The 26,502-nt window shown below is 27.9% G+C and overlaps 2 protein-coding genes across 4 annotated transcripts; one reads left to right on the top strand and one right to left on the bottom strand.

The window, feature by feature from the left end:
• Positions 1-6,878: 6,878 nt before the first annotated feature.
• On the bottom strand, positions 6,879-15,550 carry LOC112693036 (ADP/ATP translocase 4-like). Of its 3 annotated transcripts, none has more exons than XM_025567918.1 (6): positions 15,434-15,550; positions 10,673-10,795; positions 8,560-8,709; positions 7,675-7,942; positions 7,436-7,596; positions 6,879-7,368 (listed from the first exon to the last, which is right to left on the bottom strand). In XM_025567918.1, the coding sequence occupies exons 1-6, from the start codon at positions 15,440-15,442 to the stop codon at positions 7,093-7,095; spliced, it is 987 nt and encodes a 328-aa protein (XP_025423703.1). In that variant the 5' UTR covers positions 15,443-15,550; the 3' UTR covers positions 6,879-7,092. The 3 variants fall into 3 exon arrangements, with proteins under 3 accessions (XP_025423703.1, XP_025423704.1, XP_025423702.1); XM_025567919.1 differs by lacking the exon at positions 15,434-15,550 and adding an exon at positions 13,839-13,936; XM_025567917.1 differs by lacking the exon at positions 15,434-15,550 and adding an exon at positions 11,179-11,223.
• Positions 15,551-15,870: 320 nt separating this feature from the next.
• On the top strand, positions 15,871-19,626 carry LOC112693037 (ras-related protein Rab-40C). Its single transcript, XM_025567920.1, has 4 exons — positions 15,871-16,239; positions 17,518-17,711; positions 18,603-18,825; positions 18,906-19,626. Exons 1-4 carry the CDS (start codon positions 16,089-16,091, stop codon positions 19,220-19,222), a joined length of 885 nt encoding a protein of 294 aa, XP_025423705.1. The 5' UTR covers positions 15,871-16,088; the 3' UTR covers positions 19,223-19,626.
• The last annotated feature ends 6,876 nt before the right edge of the window (positions 19,627-26,502 follow it).

The raw sequence follows: 26,502 nt of genomic DNA, 5'->3' as shown, positions 1-26,502 counted from the left end.
ATAATATACAAAGATTAGAAGACTCTGAAGTTCAAAAAAGATTTGTTAAAATGATACAAGAAAATATTCAGTTAAACCAACCTAAGAAAGAAACGCAAACAATTGACTCCCTTTGGCGTAATCTAAAAGAAGCAGTAACAAACAGTGCTAGAGAGCATTTAGGTGTTGAAAAAAGGATAAAACAGAAGAATTGGTTTAATAATGTATGCAAAGAAGCAGTGGATAAAAGAAACGAGTTAAGAAAGAAAGTATTACAAAACCCATCAACTAGCGTTTTTGATAGACACAAAGCACAAAGAAAGATCACAAACAAGATAATAAGAAAAGAAAAGCGTTTATATGAAAAGAAAATGATTGAAGACATGGAAACAAATAGATTTAATCCAAAAGTATTCTTTAATTTAAGTGGAAACATTAAAAAGGGCTATAAATCACTAACAAAAATATTAACAAACAAAAGCGGAAATCTCATTACTGAAGAAAAACAAATAGTAAACGAATTTAAAGATTTTTTTGAAAAACTATTAAATAATGGACAACCTGATGACAATGAAATTGAAGAAATAGATTTTTACACAGTGGAACCAGAAATCGAGGAACCTACTCAAAATGAAATCGACGCGGTTATTAACGGACTCAAAAATAACAAGGTATCAGGTGATGATGGTGTGGTAGCAGAATTATTAAAAAGAGGAAGAGTACCGCTAAGAAAGAAGTTAACAGAAATCATTAGGTGTGTATGGTGAGAAGAAAAAATCCCAGACGATTGGAACACGGCTATAATTTGTCCTGAATATAAAAAAGGAAACCTTACAGTAACGGAGAACTATAGAGGTATCTCTTTACTTGACGTAGGCTATAAAGTACTAACAACGGTAATCTTAGAAAGAATAAATATATATGCCAAAGACATTATCGGAAGTTACCAATGCGATTTTCGAAAAGGTAAGTCAACCACCGACCACATCTTCGTGATAAGACAAGTGATGGAAAAATATTATGAATTCAACGAAGAACTACATTTATTATTTATTGACTTCAGACAAGCTTATGACAGTATAAATAGAAAGGAACTATGGAAAGGTTTAGAACTACTCGGGATACCAAAGAAGTATATAAATCTCGTTAAAATATGTAATGAGAAGATAATCTGTAAAATACACTACTTACAAAATTACTCGGAAACATTTGAGGTAAAATCTGGTCTACGCCAAGGAGACGCCCTTTCTCCCACATTATTCAATTTAGCTCTGGAAAAAATAGTAAGAGATACAAACGAACAACGAAGCATGGACATAATTGGAGAGTCAGTAATTCTAGCTTATGCAGATGATATTGTAGTATTAGGGAAAACGAAAGAAGAAATTGTTCAAACAACCGAGAAACTAGTTAAAGCAAGTAAGTCTATGGGCCTATGTATAAATGAAAATAAAACTAAGTATATGATGATGTCAAGAAATAATCAGAATACAAACGATCTTTTAATTAGTAACATGAAATTCGAAGCAGTAGATAATTTTAAATACCTTGGAATAAATGTCAATAAAAATAATAATATGCACCAGGAAATGAATGAAAGAATTATGTGTGGAAATAGGTGTTATTACAGTATAGTCAAAATACTAAAATCAAAATTACTTTCAAGGACATCAAAAATTCTTCTATATCATAGCTACCTGCGCCCAATTGTAACTTATGCTTGCGAGACATGGTCCATAACAAAAGGCAATGAAAGGAAATTAATAATATTTGAGAGAAAAGTACTCCGGAATATCTATGGATCACGCTTCAACCAAGAAACCAATACCTACGAAAGAAGAACAAACGATGAATTACAGAAATTGTACAAAAGACCAAATATCTTAATGTTTATTAGAAACAAACGACTAGAGTGGTTTGGACACACTTGGAGAGCAGATGGACAACTAATAAAAAAAGTACTTGTTGGAAAAATTAACAAAACAAGGCCCCTAGGAAGACCAAGAACCCGGTGGATAGATGTGATATCCAGAGACTTGAAAGAGATAGGCCAAAATCTAACTTTTGAGCTGACGTACAACAGGGATAGATGGCGAGACCTCTTGAAGGCAGCAATGGTCCTCAACGGACCGGTAAGCTGAGAAGAAGAAGAATAATTAATTAAGACTCATCATTGTTTCTTAGTCGTCAATTAAAATATGGCAACGGCAACTGTCAAACATTCAATATTCGTATAACAAAATAATGATCACGTTCCACCATCTACAGGAAAACGAAATGAAAAGTATCATATTGGTGATATTATAGATCAGTGGTGCACAACCCACGTTTTAAAAAAATTAAAATTAGTATAAAATATGATTTTTTTTAAATGTATTATTTTAAATTTCACGATATAACCGAGCACTTAAAATAGCGCACTGATAAAATTAATGTGTACCTAAAACGTGTACCTCAATCTGTAATCTTTTTAGTATTCAATAAAATATTTGAAAACAATTTCAATACCTATGTACCTATATTGTATACCTATTATGTGTAACATAATAACGTCATTAGATTAATATTAATGTTATTCGTACTTTTATATTTGGTGGCTCGCTCTTAGATAAATGTTTACCAAAGTGGCTCATCAAGGAAAAAAGGTTGGACATCACTGTTATGGATATATATATTTATTTTTTTTTTTTATTTATTAAGAATTTACGGGCTGAGCCCTTTATAATTAATATATATATATATATGTGCAGAAAAGATATTACAATTATTATATGATGATAGTAAACAACAATAGAATTACATTATAAGTGTAAAATTAAAAAACAATATATATACAATATATATATATATATATATTACGTCATTCACGTGATTTACCAAAATGATTCACTTTTGTAGATAAACGTAGTAAAAAAAAAACACATTTTAAACTCAAATGCACATCTTTCACCGGTCATTGACGTAATTTACTAAGACTGGTGGTAAATTATGATACATTTCAAATAATACAATGGTTGTTTTACTGTAGGTACTATTTAAAAATGATTTATTGTTGGTGGGTGTTTCATTTTGTATTTTAGGTACCTACTCAGTTGAAAAAATATTAGGTTGATTGAAATTAATAAAATAAATGTATACTATAAATTATTTATATGTACATTTTTGGAAATTTTGATCTGGACAACATTTCTGCTGCTCGGACGATTGTAAGGGAGTTGGTAAATTCGGTTCTAAATAACATTTTCTCGGTAAATTGGATCCCGGGAAAATAAAGGCAGTAGGTAAGTCGAGTCCCGAGGAAAAAAAGGTAGTTGGTATGTTGGGTCTCGGGGGGGGGGGGAGGTAGAGTAGCTTAAGTCCAAGGTAAACAATTTTTTTTAAATATCTAATAATTTTTATTAGAAGTAAATTTTAATATTATTGTGTTTTTTATTACATTTTCGATAAAAACTTAAAAGATACGAATTTAACAAACCCAAATCAGCGTACAGTACACCATAGGCGTCACTAAGGGTTATCGAAGGGTATCTTTGCTACCTCAGAAATTGTTGTGGGGTAGCAAGGGTATTTTTTCGCTACCCCAAAAAAAGTTATAGATTTTATATTCGATATTTTATATAGTTATATATTCGAAGTTTATTATTCAAATGTGTACGAACATAGACCATCTATTATTGTGATTGTATCCAAAATATATTTTGTGATAAGTTCAATACAGACAATAAGGCAGTGTATACTCTATACATTATACCAAGATTAATGAAGAAGAGTTAGTAAGCCAGTTATCATGTTAAACCTTTAAAAATGTTTTTTTTTAACTTTCGAAAAATAAACTTTTCCACCCCAAAATTTGGACTTTAATGACGCCCATGCAGTACACAATGTACGCTACGAAAAATAAATTGAAAATGCTCAGATTTCGTTCACTCGTCTGTGTGTAATAAAAACCATCATCAATATTGGTGTTAACTGATAACTAACACACGATATGCGACAAACTAATTTATGTATATGCCTATATACGTATCTTTATTAGACATAATCAAAGGTATGACGTAGTTAGTTGATCAAAGTTATTTGATCACGATGGAATAGATAACCGATAAAAATAGTGTGAATTGTAATTTGTTAAACAACTACGGCGAGGTAGTATTGTTAATAGTTGGGACTCAATTTACCTACTACCTTTTTTTCCCCGGGACTCAATTTACTTACCCCGATTGTAAACTCCACCAGAATATCGGTTAAGATAAAAAGGTAATAAAAGGTCAAGTGTAAACTCCGCCAGTTTTTTTTGTTTACCTGTTCAGTGCTCACGTTGCCACGTGTATTCTCACTTTAAATACGTTGACATCTATTGCGATGATTTTTTATTTTTATTGAGATTAAAATATTTAATGTGGACGGTTTTTAATTATTATTATGAAAAATATGATTTTATATTATTAGGTATATTGATTATTTATTATGATTTTTTTACTATGATTTAAATATTTTATGTGAAAGATATGATATTATATAATATTATAATTTTTGTTTAATAATATATCATGTAAATTTTTAACTACTACTCGATTTTCTTCACTGGCGGAGTTTACATGCGCCCCTGCTGCACTGCAAGCATATTTTTAGTGTCACAACCAGTTTTGCAGTTGCATTGATTGAAGCCTTGATGACCAGCTATTCATTGTCCTGCGACTTCACGTAAATTTATTTTCCTATCTTTAATCTTTTTTAAGGCTTCATCTAGGTCAATAATATTTTCTTTACATCGGGAAATTTGTGCTCTTGTATATTTATGTCTCAATATGCCATATTCTGTGATTTGGTAAATGTAAAGGGGGAGTTTTTTTTATTTTCCCAGTAAAAATGTCTGACCCAGTCCGGCTCTAGACAAGGTACTTTTTTTTATCACGTTTAACTTTAAAAATGGTGACGTAATATTCTAGGTTGTCACGACAAATTATTTTTCGCCACATTTTGTTTGGTATATTTTCAGTTTTGTACATTTTGGAATATAATTTACGTATTAAATAGGTACTAATTTTGACAAATATTTTTGTAATTGGAATATTAAATTGTACAACTATTAAACAGTGCCAGTTACACAGTGTTTTGTGTAGATTATGGATGCTCCAATATTATTTTTTATGGGCGAAATTGACCAATGATTAAGTATTATTAAGGATAATATTCTCTATTATATTATTGGTTTTATTGTAAGTTAATTGTACAACATGCGTAAACAATCCTATAAAATAATCAAGTAAACTTAACTATAGTCATAACGTTTTTATTCCATATTAACCGATGTAAAAAATAGAGGAACCTTATTAAAGAGTTCAAATAGTGTTTGAAATTAGTTAATAAAATTAACCTGTTATTTTACTTCTATTTGGTTTATCTGTAAAAATAATAATTTCAACCAAAAATTATGATTATAACTTCAATATTTTAGAAAATATTACGTGTTCCAATAATTCATTGTACATAATCATAGATTAGATTTAGTAACATAGAGAGAAAAACAAAATGTGTATATATTAAAGACAAAGATGGTCATATATGTAATAACTGAAGAAGAAAAAATAGCTGATCGATGGATAGAATATGTCGAGTCCCTATATAAAGATAATGAACCCGAGTTATTGATTCAAATACAACAAAATGGAGATCCACAGGGAAACTGACAAATACAAGTATTTTAAGATCGGAATTCGAATATGCATTAAAAATAATGAAAACAAATAAAGCACCGAGACCAGATAATATAAATACAGAGCTACTGTAATTCGCAGGCACAAAAACAAAAGAACTATTTAAATTAATGCATGATATATAAAATATAGGGATTGTTCCAAAAGACTTACAAAAGTATACTAGTACTTTTATAGAAAAAAGCAGGAGCAGATCAATGCAATAGTTTCAGAACTTTAAGCTTATTATCACATGCTTTCAAACTCCGAACAATTAGAAAAAGAGTTGGAAATAGAATTTGAGAACAACTAGAATACGGTCAATATGGTTTTTGAAAAAACAAAGGTACCAGGAAAGCAATATTCAGCTTATGAATAATATTATAAGTAGAAAAACAACTAATACTAATACAGAATTTTATACAAATACTATAAAAAATAGACTAGAAATATCGTACTGTATAACTCATATGAATAAAATTTTAAAATTGTATAAGTATAAAATGCATTTTACCTGCATTTCATCACAACTAATTTATGGAATATAATTTTTTTTGTCTAATTTTCGTTCACATTGTTAATGATTTTGTTGCAAAAATGGTAATACTAATTTCTTTATTCATTATTAACCACCCTCTAACAATAAATAGCTTTTGAATAATACAATAATTTAAATCATTTTAGAAACAATCCAATATTGTAAATCAATTTCAGTGGATGTGCAATAAAGAGCTAAAAAACAAAACTTATATCTTATCAGCTTTTTACTGTTTCCTTTCATTTTAGTGTTAAAATAAATTTGATATTATAATTAGTATATAACATAATTAATTTTTAAACAAAGCATTATTTTGCAACGCAATACTTATAATATTAAAGATAACTAATTGTATTTCCTTAAAAAGGATATTTTAAATAGTTTACAATTTTCAAATAATATTTTTTGATGATTGTCAATTTTATAAATTTTTTAATAAACTATTCAAAAATATTTTTGTTTTAAACTATTTTCATTTAAGTCCTTAAACATTTAATTTAGTGTTAGCCATGACATTTCTTCATTAATACAACAAACCAACTAAAACATAAGAACTACATTTGTTCATGTCATATTTGCATTTATGAATAATCATAAACATTTTACATTATAAATCAATTCTATTTTAAAGGAATAATTATTTATATACAAAATAAACACAATTATACAGTGTAAAAAATCAATATAATTATTATTTAATATCTATAACAAATATTTTATTTGTACATGATATTCACAAATAATTGGTCGCAGATACTAACAAGGTTAGATAATACTTGACTAGAATCGCATGGCGTCAACTAAAATTAAACATTAAAACTGTTTTAATTTTATAGAAATATACATAAGTATAATGAAAAATAGTAGATAGAAGAATTATTAGTCATCTTGTTTGTCTCCACCAAATAAACCCATTTTACTTAGTGTCCATTTAAATTCATCGTGAAGCACAAGAATTAAAGCTGATCCACTTGATCGAATCATATTGGGTAACATTCCACGGTATAAACCTGATAAACCTTGGGAATTCCAAAGTTTCGTAAAACAGTCTCTGGCATTTAGATACAATTTCTCTTCTTGTGATGTTTGTACAATTAACACTCGGCCTATTGTGTCTAACGGATAGCTAAATAGTTGTGACAAATAAGTGGCAACCTAAAGATATAAAACATACATTATAATTATTATATTAAAAATGTTTGAGGTGTTGAATTTAACAAACCTGTGCCGTTGCAAAACGAATCCAAAATGGTAACTTCACATCTTTTTGATCATTTGAAACTAGGCTATTAGTGTGATCTAATATGGTTTTATTAAAACTATAATAAGCTCCAAAATAGATGGCTTTGTTTATGACCATACCATTAGCTGCAATTGCAAATCCTATACAAAAAATTTAATAATTATACTAATGAACATTATAAAAGAAATGGCATTCAATCATTTAAATGAAAAACGTACCTGTATACAATGCCCGTACACCATTAGTATGTACAGTTTTTTGTATGCAGTCTAATAAACCAGTATATTCTCGGTCTACTAAAGGTCCAACATGAGCAGCTAAATGAGTTTGACAGAAAAGAAGTGGATAAAACATGCATAAGGTTGTTGCACCAGACAATCCACCAGATATTAAACTTAAGGCAGTATGACTCAGACCATCATCTTTATGTTTTATATTTCCCAACAGAAATTTTAGGTAAAATGTGTTTAGTCCAAACATTACTGCCTGTTTCAAATAATAAAATAACATAATATAATGAATTTGATATTTCTTAAAATATTGTACTTAAAGAAAAAATAATTTCGAAGATTAAAAAATAGGTTATAATTTTTCGTTTAAAAATATAATTGGCAAATAAAACAAATTTAATGTTTTTAGAAAACAATAAGTTTTTTAGTATTAATTTTAATTGCAATGTTGTAAATCAAACCATAAATGATTGAACCCTTCTTTATGAAGTTATAGAATTAATCTTTTATGATTAAACATACAAATTACCAAAAAAAATTAAATAGACTTTAATCAATGATTTTAATATATAAGTTCAAGTTACTAATCACTTTATAATATTATACTTTGTACAATAAAGTAATTAAATACTAATCGTCAATCAAAACTTCCTTACATGTTTCTAGTATCTACTCTTATACTATCTATTATAATTATATAAAATAAAATAATTTTTGATCATATTTCATCTAATAAAAGTGATATATTTTTTATAAGTAGGTACTTGTATAATTATTGTTGATTATAAATAATATCAATAAATTACATTAAATAGTTTTATTTTATGTAATACAATAATAATATTTTATATTTGTTTGTCATTTATAACATACCTGAGAAGGAACAAATCTTAAAATGTTGGTGAAATTTCCAAACCATAGTGCACGTAAACCTTGCTCGCGATATATTTGATTTAATGTAGTTAAGATACCTGGATGATAATGCAAATTATTATTACCATTTACTGTTGATGTATAATGAACCTAAAATAAAGTAAAATATAAAATTAATTTTTAAAAAAAAAAAAAAAAACTGTCAGTAATGTATAGTCTACACTATAAGAATGGTATCCATTAAACATGAAAGAAAATATCTGTTATATGTATTTATTATTTATCAAGTCTTAATACATTAGTAGATTAAAAATTCTATTCATAAGTAGTTTTATTAAAAAAAAAATTAATAATTTACAGAATATCATCGTTTTATTAAAATTTACGTAAAAAAGTTTAAAAAATATTTTTAATTAATGTGCAAATCTTCAAATTTCCTCATAAGAAATCACAAGTATTTATCTAAAAATGCAGGTAATTCTACAGTTATAATTTTACGCAATTTCAAGCTTTTGAATAATTCTGATAAATATTAAAAATGTAAGGACTTTACAAATAAGTACAATGATGATCAGAATTTGAATAGATAAACACAGACATCAGTGCATTTGTCAAATCTTATCTTTATGTTTTTGAACTATATTCTGAAGTTTATCACACATATGACATAAATATTATACAAATATAAGTGGTTATTAATTATAAATATTTTCAATTTTTTTATATACAGATTATTTGTTAACTTAATTATTATTACCTAAATTATGATTTTCTTAAAGTCACACTTGCTACTAATAGCAAGTGTTACTTTCAGAAAAAATGGTTCTAACTAATAAATTTGATTTTTAAGTTTGTTTTACATTTATTAATTAAATTAAATAAATTTAATTTCAATAATCTACCAATATTACATGAAAAATATCACTTTAATTTATATTTTAAGAACTAAATACTTATGCATGTACGGTTGATTGAAATTATAGCAATACTCATTTTATACTTGAAAACCAAATTAATGTAAATATAATAACTACTCTAAGATGCACGAATATTTTGAGATATCAATGAAGCAGTATAATACAAATTTATTTAATCAAATTTCTATTTATAATATCAGATCTTGTACATTTTTTGTGACTAAACTGAGTTATAAACAGTAATGCAACTAGAAATTATTTTTGGGAGGGGGACATTACAAATTAGTTATAAATAGGGAGATATAAATATAAATAACAATCTAAAAAGTAATATCATTCTAACATTACATGAAATTATACAATATAGAATCTCAAAATTATAGAAGTTACTATATATTTTTTATGTAAAATGAATCCTCAGTTTATAATTTATACATATAATTAGAATTCTAAAAGCTAGAAAAATATCTTATAGCTCTTCTATTGAGCACTAATGTATTTTCACTTCAATGATTAATATGTAACATATTGGTAGTTATGATTAAATAAATGTACTACAGTTGGAATTTAAATGAAATGTAGATTTCATTCAAAATCTTACTTACACTACGTTCAGGTAGGAATATAATAATCTCTCAACTCCCCCTAACAAGTTGCATAACTGATTGATAATATAAATACAACAAATAAATTAATAGTAAAATAAAACATAGAATATACGATTGATCACAAAAAAAAAATAAAGAATACAGTACATACATTTAAAAACTAATTAATATTTCAAAGTTTTGATAATATTAAAGACTTGTACATAAGATACTTTATGAAAAGACAAATTATATTACTATATATACTTTGAATGCTAAGAGAATATGAGTAAACAATAACCAAAATTATCTTGTTATTATTGTCAGTAACATGGGATGACAGTAGAAGAATGATAATAGAGCATTTTGGTCTAGCTAGCCGTCAGTGGTCTGCTCTAAATGATTATATTCTCTGAGCGAACAAAGTATAAACGCGATGCGTTTAAGAACACCTATAAAATTAAAGATTTTTGAAAATATGAAATAATTGTATACATTTTGAATATTGAATATATAAATACTCATATCTGCATTTTAATTTAAGAGTTGTTTGGTTAATATACACAAAATAAATACTTAAGTGTATTTATAAATATTAAGATTACTTACCTGAGAAATTATTTTGACTCTATCAAAAGGAGCAACAACTGAACGTGCTATCGCTGTGGCAACAGCACTGGACACTGCGTCCAAACCGAATTCATGGAGATTAGAACGTTCCTTATCCTTCTTCTGTAAAATACAATTAAACAACATTATATAATTTGTTAGGTATATAAATTAAAAATATAACATTGAATAGAAATGTGTTTAAAAAAAAAAAAAAAAAAAGGATACATTTACTATTCTTGCAAGGGCTAAACGTAATTGTTTAATTTAACACTAACATTTGTAATTTAATAAAAAAAAATTGTATAAATAAATACTTGCATACTAATTTATTCTAGGATTAGAACTTTGCTATTATTATTAGAATTTAATTTTACTCAAATAACAACACTGTAGTAACATTTGTAATAAAATAATATTTACTATTATTATTGTAATACAAAAAAATCTGATACTACATTAAATTTTAATTTCAAAATAGTTGACATGCTTAACTTTATTCTCACTTTTAATCGTATGATTAGCATAATGTGCATTCTTACAACATGTTAAACTATTTTTATACAATAATATGCCAAAATCAACCAATAAACTTTTAATTCTGCTCTCAACAAATTAACATGTAATTTAATTATTAGATTAGTTAATAAAGATTATTTATTCTACAAATACGCCATATGAAAAAAGTTCTACAAATGGAATGTTTGCAATGTCATAAATCATAAAATTTTTGACAAAAGTAGATAAATAGATAAATTAATATATTCTTTAAATTTAATACAAAATTATACATTATTATTTAAAACTATTTAAGATAGCACATAGTAGATTTTGAATACAATTAATTAAATCTGTGCTATATAATTGAACTCTATAAGAGGTTGAAGTTGGATAAGAAGACAAGAGATAAAATGTATTTTTACAGATACATTAAAACCTAGATTAATATAAACATACACATTTTTCTTATTTTAGTTGTATATACTATAGAAAGTAAGTAGGTAACTAGTACATATAAATGTAAACAGATTAATTATTTAAAAATAACATTAATAATTGGGTAGCTTACTAACCTTACTATGATAATAAATACTATCTTATACTCATACAACTAAACAAAAAACATTTGTAACAAAACATAAGATAAACTTGGAGATAAACATGAAATAATTTATTTAAGTACAGTCCATAACAATGTCTTAGAATATTTTATATCATAGCTAAATTACTAATCACATGACCAATAATTAAATACAACCACACATTCATGTTTATGTTCACTAGTTTATTAATCTATTTTTAGAAGCTAGTTAACAGTCATTAGTTTATATTTGCTAGGTATCTATTACAGATGTCTTCAAACATTTGATTGCAAGGGTTTTAGAAAACTTTTGGCAACACAACAAGGGTAAAATAATTATTACTATTGAGTAATATACAGTGGTTTAAGTGATGAAAATGTTGAGAGGGGACTATAATCATCAAAAATGGTAAAGGAACGTTCCCTTACCAAAGTCTTAATCCTATCAAACTTTTTTAGGTAGTCCATAAGACAAGACCTCTATAATTTTTTTCTTTTGCACAAATTTGTTTATTAGTTTTATAGGGTGTATAAACTAAAATTAAGTTTCCTTCCCCCCCCCCAAAATGGCAGGTCAATAAAAATAAATTGTAATATATGACCTAAAGCATTTATAAAAAATTAATTCAAATTTTTAATTTGGTTTAGTCTAAAATATTTCATTAAAAATACAAATAAAACAAATTTATATTAAACATCACATGTTAGGTAATAAAATAATACCACAACTCACAAGCTTACATTTTAATTATTTATTATTATATATATATATATATATATAAAGCAGTTTTTTATTTATAACTGTAACAAAATTAAAAATTAACAATTACCAACCTTGTTAACCTACAGTTTTTGGTCAATAAAACAATAACAAATATGCACGTAATAATAATGTTTATGTATTATCAACGACTAAATAAATATATATTTTTTTATGCAACTGAAGGATAACTTTTATTTTTATATTTATTATTATAGTTTGTAGAAAAATATTTATTTTACATAATTCAACATATTTTGGGGATTAGAGAATATTATACAATTTTTCATATTTTAAAATATGTGTTGTTGTCTATAGAAAATATATTTGTTCAATTCATAAATTTGGACTTAAATATCATAGAATAAAAAATGATGAAAATAAAACAAAAATAATTATTTTATTATTTAAGTATACGATCATTAAACATAAATTTGATGTTTTATTAAAAATGTGATATTTTAAATTTTACATATGAAAAAACTTTATGTAAGTTATCTTGAATTTTTTACTGGACATAATTTTTTTTTGTTAAATAAGATATGTGATACCTATTCTGAGTAAATAGGTACATGTTTATAAGAATAATATCTTATACTTATTTCTTATATATCGCAATATATTATTTCATTGTAAATATGTTTTCTTCAGTCTTAACTTTTTCTTCCACTTGTTCAAATATATTAATTAATAATAAATTTAATATGATAATACATTATGTATTTTATGTGATGAATACTAATGCTGTTTAGCTTTAAGTCTCCCCAGTCTTTGGAGATTTAAAGGGGGATGCATAATCTTCCTTAAAATAAGAAAGAGGACATTGTCCTCTTTTATCCCCCTTCACTTTAACCACTGGTAATAAATATTATTAGTTTAGAAACCCCTGATAAATTGTATATCAAGGTTTCAAAAAAAATAGTTAACCAATGAAAATTGATGAAGAACAAAATGTATCTGATAAAACAAAACAGTATAAATATTAATACAAATAACTTATCTGGCAAAGGAAGTAACTAAAGAGAAAACAAATACTAAGATTAATGATTATGTATAAAGTTTATTGGTTCACAATATTTTGAAATAATTAAAATATCATGAAATAAAAAAAGGTATTGTGTATTTAAAATATTAAGTTATATATAATATTAGGTCATTTAGTAAGATTAGTATGGGTAGGTACCTAAATAATGTATCCGAGTAATTACCATGAGAAGAAAAAATCAAATCAAACAAAAAACTTAGATACTTGTTTATGAATAATAATGATTAATAGGTGTTAAGATGTATTATTTAATAATATAATAACATGGGTAAGTACCTACCATAGCTGATAAAAGCTACTCTAGAAGTTATGAGGGAGACAGATGGAATTAATAACAAATTCTTAACATTTAAACTTCAAATGCCTAGTAAAAAGCTTCACTAATTTGAACTATAAACTTATTAGTTGAATGAAAAAATAATAAAATAGTACCTAAGGCATGGGTTTTCCTAACATGAAATGCACGCAAAAATAATAAGAAAACAACAATTCAAATATTCACAACTCGAATAGAACACGTAAAAAGAACATTAAATAGGAAATAGAAAAAGTGTCAAAAGAATGACCTCCAACATAACTCAAAATGATGCAATGGGCGAGTATTTTATTTCTTGTTTATAATAAACAAGAGAGAGAAAGAGATTACCGGCGATTTGAATGTTTTACATAAAAAAGTTATGGTCTTCTCCCCAAGGTAAACCACCTGATTTGTGCGTACGCGACACCAAGGGTCATCCGTAACAAAAACAATAACATTGGGCAACTCGGATTTAACAAAAAATCATAGCGGAACGTGGTCGACTAGAACGGGAATTCCGTGGCCATCAACGTTAACCCTTCCCTCCTGATCATCAGTACAACTTGATATCCGTTACTACAGTGTTTGAACCCGGGGGGTGGGTTATCGTGAAAAACCGGCGACGTTCGGGGATGGTACACGGCACCGTCGGATAGTTACGTCAACGGTACGACAATAACGTAAATAACACTGATCGTAATGCGAGGTACTCACAAAATCCGTAATTTAGCCTTGTCGTACACCGGCGGCGATCGCGAATGGCGCGCAGAGATCGACGTCTGTGTTTCGGTCGTCCGGTAGTAGTTGGCCACTGGCCATTTCTCAGCGAACGTGCCCCGACGACGGGTTCATAATTTTCGACGCGCGCGCACGACGAAAGGCTGACACAATAACGGACGACGACGCACGAAAATAAATATACGTATTATTATTATTATTATTATCTCACACAACAAACGATTATACCGAGTAATCGCCGCGGCACAGAGGAAAATACAATGGCGGCGAAAGAGAGAGAGATAGTGGTGGAGAGAACAGATCTAAGGAGTCGGGTAGCACGTTCGCTTTACGGATTAACGGACGGTCGACGGCGATAAACACGTGAAACTGAAGAATTTGTAGACGAGAGAATCACGCGCGCACCGCACACAACGCAGCACGCGGCGGTGGGTTGCACAGGTTTCGAAAACCGCCACAGTGCGGTCTTTGATAAATATATATGTGTATTATTATGATTATTTATAATAACGAATTGTTTGTTGCACAACGACTTGACGCCGCCGCGACACACATTCGGATTGGCGGTAGCGAAGGTCGTCGGTATTTTTAACACAGCCGTTACTTCGGTCCCACCTCGTCCGTGATACGTCGCACGTACTATTTTTCCAACGACGTTATCTGTGTAGCAATTAACAACAATGATGTGCAACCACTCATGTGCGCAAGAATAAACGTCAGAAGGGGTAGAGAGGAGTGCACGCGCGAGGAAACGATGGCGAATGACACGAACCAGAAATTAGAATACAAGTTTACTCCATTTGACGTCCACCAGGAAACGTAGATTACGAAATTGTTACCATTATCATCACCGCCGCTGTATCCAGGTGTCGTCTTATCACTATCGAATCGTTATCATTCCAAAGAGTAGCCGCGGTAACCCTTATGTTCGCGACCGTGTTGTCGCCGATTGCTCTACGGCATAGGTGCGAAGCCGTTTTAACGTCTTAAAACCTTCTTGTAACCATGGAAAATACTTGGATATTTACATTAATGTTCCATACGGCTTCGTGATTAATGTCGGGAAAAAAATTATAAACAATAATATTTTGGACGTGGGAAACAAACAAAACAACAGGTTACTTGTAGTTATTCTTATCACAACACGTCGATCGGACATTAGATTATTGTTACTGTTCATGTTTCGTAACATCTTTGCCGTATAGTAAGCGCACCAGCTGGTCACATGGATCGATTAGCGTTATCACGACTGACGGTAGGTGCATTGAAGCACGAACAACAAAAGGTTTGACAACATATTGCGAATCCGATACATGACTGGACCGAAGACGCTCTTCGTTGTGGACGTGAAACTCGCGTTTAAGATCGCGATCAGTTCGTTAATGTAAAGAGACGTGTCGTACTGTGTGTGCCTGTACGCGTTGTACCTAAGTCTGATTGAAGCGTTGTGTGGCGACCGCCAATGACTTAGCGCAACGACACATCGAAATTGGCATGTCGCTTGAAACCGACAGTTGTCCGCAGCAGAAAGAGTATGATTACCTGCTGAAGTTCCTGTTGGTCGGTGACAGTGATGTCGGAAAACAGGAGATGTTGAACGATCTTGAAGATGGATCGTCTGAGTCTCCGTATTGCAGTGGAAGTGGTAATAACAAATTTTAATCAATAGGTTGATTAACCTCATGTATTTAATATTTTGATCATTCTTTTAAATAGTTGTATTTTAATATATTATACATGAGATAGTAGTTGAAATATGCATGAATACTATTTGGCTTTAACCGGTTCAATCATCTTTTACATCATCAATTGTTTGCCTGCCGAAATTGAAACATATTAGGTATTTCATACTATGTAATTTTCCCATAATTTTTATTCAGTTTTGAAAACCATATTTTAAATTTTTATATCATAAAATTATTAAGTTTTAAAGCTTTCTATATTTTATTTAGGATTAATAGAATGGTGTTATTTTTACTATGATAATGTTTAAAGATTCCACACTTATCTAAATAATCAGTCTTTCTATGTAGTAATATTTATCCTTAAGTTTGTTGTTTTAGTAGGTTCATCATACAGCTCAACTATTTTTATTTATTTAGTATTTAATTAATGATTACCACTAACTATTAAAATAATAAACCATATCTACCTATAACAATTGTAACAATTTTTTAAAATTTTTATTTAAATATATTATGTTGCTACTCAAGTGTATTTGTCCTTACTGAGGAATTGCGTTCATTCAATTTAATACTTCACTCCAAGAAGGACAAAATCAAAATGAAACAAATTATATGAATATTATCTGATTTTCTGACATAATATAAAACTATTTAAAGAAATCATATTGCTCTATAGCTTTATAAATATCAAATCCAATTTGAAAAATAACTAAACTAGATAAAAATAAATATTGTCTGATTTTATACATATTAAATTTAGTCCAAGATCAATAGAATTCCTACCCCCTATTTATTTACCACCATAATATAATATATTAATTTATTTTATTTTTATTTAATTATTTTCTTTCAGGCTTATTTTTATTTCATACAGATAATGTATGTATTGACTTAATACTTGAAAACATTCAATAAGTATATATTTATTTTTTTTTCTGATATTGAATACATATTTTTATAATTATAAAAGTTATCATTTTATATTCCTTAAAAAAATCAACAAATATAGTTCATGAAAAAAAAAATGTATATATACCTATCAACACGTTTTTTAGAGTTCAACTTGTCTATAGTGCTTCTCTTTTAACTTAGCTAGTGTCATATCTGTATGTCTAAAGATCAAGCGTATAGTTTTTTTTTTTAAGTTATGCTTATTTTATCAGTTTAAGTAAGAATTAATTATAAAGAAAGTTAAACAGTGTTTAATTATTAATTAAATTAAATTATTTTGTTTACAGCATATAAAACTACAATCATATTATTGGATGGCAAACGAGTAAAATTACAACTATGGGATGCATCAGGTCAAGGGCGTTTATGTACAATAATCAGATCTTATTCAAGAGGAGCACAAGGTGTTTTGTTGGTTTATGACATAACTAATAAATGGTCATTTGATGGATTAGACCGATGGTTAAAAGAAGTTGAAGAGGTATACATAAACTCATATATATTTGAGTATAAGTTCATTTTTAATATTTTATATTTTAAAACTGAACTTATGCATAATTATAAGAAATAAAAATAATTTATTGTAAATGAACTTTCAGTTAACTGATATAAATGTTTGCCAACAATGATTTACTTTATTAACAATTTTTAAATTAAATTATGGAATTATTATTTTATATATACTTCTGTACTTCCTGATATTATTTGTAACCTCATAATAATTTGTCAAGTACCTTATTATGTATGTTTAATAATTAATACATTCTGTAGTAGTAAGGTAAAATATTATAATGCTGTGAAAAAGTATTAAGAATATTTGAATTTTGTTAAATTAATTAAATTGTACTTAATTAATAATTTTATTCATTTTTCATAGTTTAAAATTAAAATATAATTTTATCATTCAATTCTGAAAATAATAAAAAAAAAAAAAAATTAGTCTATTTTTAATTTAAACATTAAAAGAATAAAGTTAATTTCATATGATTAGAAGATAAAAATTTACTGTAGGTGGTATGCATATATGATATATAAAAAGTTTATAAAAAAGTAATATCATTGTTTTCTTATCTAATGTATGTACTTTATTTGAACTATGACTATAAATGTTTGTAATATTTGAGCATTCATTAAAATATGATACTCCCATAAAAATGTAAACTATTTTTATTATGTAATAACTTATTTCTAATAATTACCCAGGCTTAAATCTGATATTTAATAAACTAATTAATTATCATATACATTTCATGAATAAAATTATTTAATCTTTATTTATTGCTATAATGAATTGTATATACTAAGAAAAACAAATTTTAACTTTTATTAATATAATGAAATTGAAAATTGTTATGTCTGTTAATTTGAAAAGCATGCACCTGGAGTTCCAAAAGTTTTGGTTGGCAACCGTTTGCATTTGGCATTTAAAAGACAAGTTAGTGTCAAAGAAGCTGAATCCTATGCCTCTAAACACCATATGACTTTATTTGAAGTCAGTCCGCTGTGTGACTTCAACATCAGAGAAAGCTTTAGTGAATTAGCAAGGCGAGCATTACATAGAAATGGAATGGAAAGACTTTTAAGATCGAACAAAGGTTTGTTATATTTTTTATCAAATTTTCTGATGGAAAAATAATTAATTATGTTTATAAGTTAGATTGTTTTTATTTTTCAGTATTGAGCCTTCAAGAGTTATGTTGCCGTGCTATTGTAGCCCGAACTACTCAGTACGGTATAAACCAGTTGCCTCTACCTGTAACAATTAAATCACATCTTAAATCATATGCACTGACTAGTTTCTCAACCCTATCCATGTCATTACCACGAAATGCTTCGGCGTCCAAAAAAATTAAATTACCTTCCAATAGTACAGGTGTGTCACGATTACATGGCTATCCTACACATTCTGTATCACATCATCATAATTTGAAAAACACTCCATTGAGCATTTCGACATCATATATTACAAGAAACTCCTGTACAATATCATGACTTTAATCATTACATTAGTCATATACTCATTCATTTGAATTTATTTTTAAAATCATTTAAATATTTAGTAAGTGCATCTTTTATGTTTAACAATGCTTTAATTTATTTTTTCATTTGATCTGTGTTAAACAATGTATTTTTTCATTAAGAAAACGCATAAACTTATATCTGTTAAGATAAATTATGTAAATTGGTGTGATTTTTTAATTATAACTTGGAAGCAATAATTGCAAGAACCATGTGATTGTTCAAAGCACTCTGGTTTATGAGAGGTTTTTTAATTAATCGATGACTGTATTTATTAGTGAACTTGTGTAAATAACAAAAGTATATAACTCACTTTTTAGTCATTTTATTTTTGCATTTGTGAATTCTAACTATTTTATTTCTTTTGTAACTGTTTTCGATAATTTTTTATTATTATTATTATTTTTTTTTTTATTATTATTTGTATTATTGTTTATGAAAAATTATGATAAAAATTATTTTAATACTTTTAACATTGATAAATAAACGTTGAAGTCATCATTCCTATATATTATAAATGATAAATTACTTACTATCCTTTTATTTTATAATCCATAGAACAGTTATATGTGAATTAATTAAAAAATTGAAATCATTAAAGTTCAATGTAATTTTCAGTAACTATAACATACTGGAAATATATATAGTAACTTTGACATTGTTAAAAGGTCCAATTTTTAAAGCTGAAAAATGATGTCTATTTATTTAAATATTTATATAAAATTGTCAACTAAAATCGATGAGGATTTTGTTAAGAAAAAAATATGAATCACAGTAGTCATTTTTATTTTCTAAATTAATTCAAAGGATATTTATTAATAGATTTGTCTGATTACTTATTTATTATTATACTAAAATAATGTTGTTAAAATAACTGCTGTGAAACTAATTAAATTATCTGCATTTACTTTTAAATAATTTTTGTTTTATATTTTAACTTGTAGTTGACATCATATTTCTACCAATATCACTTGTTTTTTTTTTTAATATGTTGTTTTAACTATTGTAGTTGGCGCCTTGTGCTATTCTAAATGGAGTGCCATTTTTCAACTTCTACCATTCTTAATAAGCATCCCGTAGGTAATTAGTTGATCTAGTTTCAAAGGAATCCATTGTGTGAAAGGGATAACATGTCCCTCCAGCTTTTCTGTGTCTTTTGAACATTTATACCTAAAATATTATAATTATTAATTTGTATCAAATATATATTAAATTAATTTTATTAGCTAATCTTATCCTTCAAGGATAAAACTTTATTATGGGGGAAAGAATTCTGGGAATCATAATAATAAACCTATTTATAATGATCGCCGAAAGAAACCAATCACACGTACCCCCCTAAATTTTTGATGACGGACGCCCTTGTATAATTAAAATAGTCTTACACTTACCATTTTTAAAGTATATCAAATTCTTAGCATAAATTAAGCTAATAACACATGCTAGAGCTGTTATTCATCTGATACTTTACCGATGTAGACAATGAATCAAAAGACTATATCCCAAGTGGAACCTATTGTTTTTTTTACAGAATTGTTTTTTTAAACAATATTTAATGATATATAAATAGATGAACAAATATTTTGTACATAAAAATAAATTAATACTTAGCCTGGAGGAGTAAAGTATGACCGGTTTCGAATTAAAAATTTACCATCGGATATATACAAATTCATTAAAAAATATTTACTACTTTTGTGTTAAGTCAATCATAAACATTAAAACTACCTTGTAACTAGTTCTTTGTTATATTTAATTACTGAGAAAACCATGATGTAGATTTTAAAGCTATATCTTATAAAATAAGGCATATTGTTAAAATAAGAATTTTGTTACACCATATGAAAACAACCTTGAACTTTGTACTTTTTTTAATTAAACAAATCACCAAGAAACACATATTGTACGCGCGCGTAATCTTATAAAAAATGTGTACTTGCGGATTCCATGAAAAACAGAAATAGGCAGGTTTTGTAAGATATAATAAAACGATTAAAATCGATTGTATCAAATAACGACTGTAAACAATTAAAGACGCGTAGTAGAACAAGGAGCGCGCCAAAAGAAGGTCATCTATCAAGATATAAAAGGGCTTCGATCTGTACCAAGTTCAAACGTATCCAGCCATCCAGTACAAACGCTCCGTTTATATTTCTCGTTTTCGTGTTGCCCTGTCTATGTTGATTTAGTTGACTTAATAAACGTCAGCTACACATTTACAAGTATTACATAGTGTATTACATTTAACGTACTTAAGTTAAATAAGTTAGAAGAAGTTCAATCGTGGTTACGAATTGATGGATGGACTTTTCTGGGCTAGGCTATTTAGTTGTAAACTGTGGTTAGACTACACAACATGCGGCCGCGTACATACAACCCACCATTAAAAAGTATTGTCGTCGCGATGCGGTAATCTGATCGGAGGCTTAGTACATAATCCGATAACCTCTGTCGCTCTAAAAAACTTAAAAGTTGCAGGTAATTATTTGTAATTTTTAAATTTTGAACAACTCATGTATCCCTACCATTAAAGCACGAGTGTATTGTGAATTTATTTGTTGCATACATACACAAGTATGTATTATAATCTACAGAATACAAAAAAAAACCAACGGCAATGGTAATATAAATACGTAGCGTATAAACGTCATCAGATTATTCGCATAACAATAGTGGTAAATAATTAATAAAAAGAACAATTATAATAACTATAATTTTTGATTGGCAGATCCATAAAAGCGTATCTACCTAAACTAATCTCTGTACGCGGGTACCTCTCAGTAGATCACACGGAAATTATTGTACGCGAACGCCGAGAATCGGAAAATTTACCGATTGGTAATCATCAATATTTATAAATCATACAAATAACGGCTAAATATATTTTTTCAAATAAATAAAATATTTTTTACTCGTGTCTAATACTACTTGTCCATACATTTGATTACTTGTATACCGGACACAGATTTCTGGCCGATAGGAATATAAATAGACAACTTATTTGCGTCTTCACATTAATTACACAAATATAATATGTACAAATATGTAATTATAGACTTACGATACGTAACGAATGCGGGATTGTCCAAATAGCTATGCACTCTGAACAGCCATCTTTTATCATTAAAAATCGTTCAGAACCTTTCTAAAATGGAAGGGATTTAATTTCTTCACGCATAGTGTCCGCCGTAGAAAGGTTTCCCTGTGTAAATGAAATTTGTCGACTTTGCTGTAGCTTCCCTTCTACCCGGATCATGTTACGACAGTACATCATATAGTATAAAGTATACAGCTATTTCTACTACACTTATATATAATATATGTGTCGTAGCCACTTTGTGAAATCGATATCTTCATGGAATGGAAATAGATATTTTACGCTCCGTGAAATTTTAAAATAATCGATTTGTACGAATAAGAACTAATATTATATTTATATTATATTTATTTCCATTTAATGATTGTGTTTTGATGAAAAATAAACACAATAGATAAACTAGGTACAAGGTAGAAGTGAAATTAGTTAGCATCCGATATCAAGTTAGATCCAAAAATAAATAGAAAGTAACATCGAGATATCGCATTCATGTTGTAGACTTTATTTTAGTCACACCCGTCCATGGTTTTTGAAAATCGTGTACCCCATCCTCCATTGGATGAAATTTTAATCACGCCTCTGATCACATACCGCTTCAAATAATACGTTGAATGTTTACGTATTCGAAGCGAAAAAAAACCCTAACGGATCGTGATCCCCCTGCGATGTCACATTATGATGTATACAGCCAGTCCCTATTTTTCATAAAAATTCGTACTAAGAACTGTATACAGCAATTACACGAGAAAAGGTGCGTGTACGCATAAAATTAAATAATAATAATATATACAGTCACTCTACGAAAACAACCCTCGGGCACACGAGTAGTTTTAACGCGTATTAATCTAATTTCGTTTAGGTTGTGCGTGTGTGTTTTAATAACGGTGGTGGTCAAAAATGTTTGACGTGTCAAAATCGCGTTGGTTTTATCCTCGTGTCACGCGAAAAAAACATATATGTCCAACGATAGCCGACATTTTGTTCAAACTTTTATTTAAATAATATATTAAAACTATACTCGTATACAACATAATGTGCAATGATATTACGAGAATGCGTGGTCCATAAATCAGAAAAACTTTTAAGTCGTCTACCTACCACTAATGTTCGACGAAACGTTGTAAAAACACATTGTATGAGTACCATTATTCAGTATTAAAACGAATTAAATTAAACAAAAAAAAAACAAAGTCGATGTTTTGTTAATGCAATACTATTAATTATGTAAATATACGTAGTATACAAAACACTGTACTATTTATTTCTCTTGTTTTTTCTTGTTTATAGATGCTTGTTGTACATATAATATTTTACTGTTTAATATTTTCGAATGAAATGTTTCATCATATATGGTAGATGTCAGTTGCCAACATGATATCATGTCTAACAGGTGCACGTAATATTATGTTAAAATATTGTGGTGCGCTAACGTGCACTTTTATCTTGAACTCATCTGATCCATCGAGTGGAAAATGTGCACTAAGTAAAGCTTAACAAACCCATATTTATTTTATCATTATTTTCACGTCCTTGTACGTACGAGATGTATCGAATAGAAGTTACGATTACTTCATTTTTAAATTCCTTAATCATAGACAAAACGAAAAAGGTACGGATTTTTTATAAAAGTTTTATACTTTATGTATTATAATACTTTTGTATTCGTACCAGTGTACGAAATAATGTTCGATACAAATTGATATCGCAGCAATCGTTATAATCATATTTTGAATAATTAAATAGTTAAAAATTCTTGAAAACAGAACCGTAACTAGGGTGAGGCGAGCAACTTGCCTTGGGTGCCTGATTATGGGGGGGGGGGAGGGCGCAAAATGATTAAATAATTAACTCCTTTTTAGAAATGTTATTTCTTGTTTTGCTAAAAACCTAATGACAATTTTTCAGATTTTTCCAAATCGTATTATACATATTAAAATCTAGAACAAACTAGGGGGCGCATTGCTTCAGTTCTGCCTCAGGATAAAAATTGGCTCGGTACGGCTCTGCTTGAAATCATAGTGTGTCGTATTACTATATCAAACATCGCGTTGCATAATGCGTTTCACACCACATCTGCAGGGTTAAACATTTGAGTGTGATATATATAAAATAAAATTATTGTTCGCTTACCTAGGGACAAGTACGTCAATACTTCAATAGATATACGTCTATTGAAGTATTATTTATAAATATATGCACGCGCATACACAAGTTGTTAATTCGTTTTACTCAAATAAATATTCGAAATACTATCAAAAGACGTATGAGCATTGTTGTTAAGAAGGCTTATATACATTGTGTGTGTGTGTGTGTGTGTGTATATAATTAATATTCATTCTAAAATAGTGAACAGATAATAAAGGTACTTCAATGATAATGCGACGTAATGTTATATTGTAATGTTAACGATATTATAACGCGACACCTAAAATAAAATGTTAATAATAATAATAATAATAATAATAATAAAAGTACTCGCCCACCTACACCAGTTATAATTATACATTAGACTCGAATGTTCGATGAAAAATTAGGTCTCTCATTATATCTCCATGAAATTTAAAACCCGAGATGATATTGTATAAGTATGTTTTGCAATTTATTTATCGTCATATGTGTCTATATATGTGTCACATATGTCTATGTGTACATACATGATGCATTGTACTATGCTATTTTTCTATTTAAAATAATGTACACGTCATAGCGTTTGATCATCATATTATACAGTCATGCACATGTTACATGCCATTGTAATTTAAATTTAAAGTTAGACGTGCGTTTGACCATAAACCTGGTTGAATTAGGTTCGTCTAAGATTTTACCACTTACCTAAATTTATAAAGTAACTTTTCTTGGTTGAACGATGTGTGGTTTTCTTTAAGTATGTGTGCAGTATATTGTAGTGTTTATGTATATATTTATACATATGCCCATCCGCATTAATACATTTATTCGTGATCCGTGCTTGCGATAACCGTTTTTAATTAAATTAAAAATATCTTTCGGTTTACCTTGTTATTACAAAGTAATAGTCATTATAATCGTATACATTACACTCAATGCCAGTATATTATGGTTATTTACTAAACTCTAAGTACATATAATAGTATAGGTATCTATAGTATATCCACCGTATCAATATTCAATACATTATATGTTTCGGCAGTAAAAGTGGCTCTACTATTCTAGAGTAAACGTAAGTAACATCAGGTCGTTAAAGGTGGTAAGAAAAAAAAAAACGTCAGCTTATTTATATAGATTATTTTCGTTTCGTTTCGTTACAAAAATCAATATTACTGAGAATCACGTCTATTAATATTATCAAGAATTTTTTTATATTTTGCATTATTAAATAGGACATTATTTAAATGTTTTTTAATATATATATATATATATATATATATATAAATAGCATATATTTAGGATTTAAACTTTAAATTTCAAAGTTAATCGACTAAAGTTTGATTGAATAGCCAATTATCTAATATTTTTATCAACGAGTTGTTGGTTGTTTTTAAACATTACACTGTTAATGAAATTATTTCAAGTAACGTGCACTTTTATGTATTCTGAAGATTAGAGGTGCACATATTAAATATAATATAATATATTTTACATGTATACCTACGTATTATGTAGAGCTGCTATTAGTGCTGTTTGAAACGAACTGATATGTGATAAAATAAATTGTATGTATAGATATGACGTGTTGTAAATATAGGTCATAAAATCTTAGCAATGTAATAATACCCTTAATAGGTATCCTTATAGGTACTCACAGTGCGATTTGATTAAAATTGATAAATTTTTTTATAATAAAACAGTATTAATCAGTATATTTAATCAAACAATTTAGTCAATGTGTTTTGAAAATTCTACTTTATATTATTTCCTTAATATTCTGCAAATGTCTGTTTCGCAAATGAACATACAAATTGAATTTTATTACGAAAAGAAGCATCACAAAAATATATAGAGGGTTTTATTTATTTTATTCATCAAAGCTTTTGTTGTTGGTAAATAAAATGTTGTTCTGAACTACTGGAATGCCGAATAGCAAATTGAAATTTAATGTGAGTTCAGAATTGTATTGTTTACTGAGCTTATGTGTTTCACATGTGCATGTATGTTATTATTCCTCGTTTTTGTTTGA

This window comes from Sipha flava, unplaced genomic scaffold (genome assembly GCF_003268045.1).
Source record: "Sipha flava isolate LNK unplaced genomic scaffold, YSA_version1 80_pilon_pilon, whole genome shotgun sequence".
NCBI lineage: Eukaryota > Metazoa > Arthropoda > Insecta > Hemiptera > Aphididae > Sipha > Sipha flava.
This window is presented reverse-complemented; position numbering and strand designations above follow the sequence as displayed.

Coding starts and splice junctions, on each gene's coding strand:
- LOC112693036 (XM_025567917.1), bottom strand. CDS start 11,208: ATGCACATTATGCTAATCATACGATTAAAA. Junction 8,710..10,672: donor GAGTCAAAATAATTTCTCAG/GTAAGTAATCTT, acceptor ACTTTATTTTAG/GTTCATTATACATCAACAGT. Junction 7,369..7,435: donor TTCGTTTTGCAACGGCACAG/GTTTGTTAAATT, acceptor TTATATCTTTAG/GTTGCCACTTATTTGTCACA.
- LOC112693037 (XM_025567920.1), top strand. CDS start 16,089: ATGTCGCTTGAAACCGACAGTTGTCCGCAGCAGAAAGAGTATGATTAC. Junction 16,240..17,517: donor TCCGTATTGCAGTGGAAGTG/GTAATAACAAAT, acceptor TTTTGTTTACAG/CATATAAAACTACAATCATA. Junction 18,826..18,905: donor ACTTTTAAGATCGAACAAAG/GTTTGTTATATT, acceptor TTTATTTTTCAG/TATTGAGCCTTCAAGAGTTA.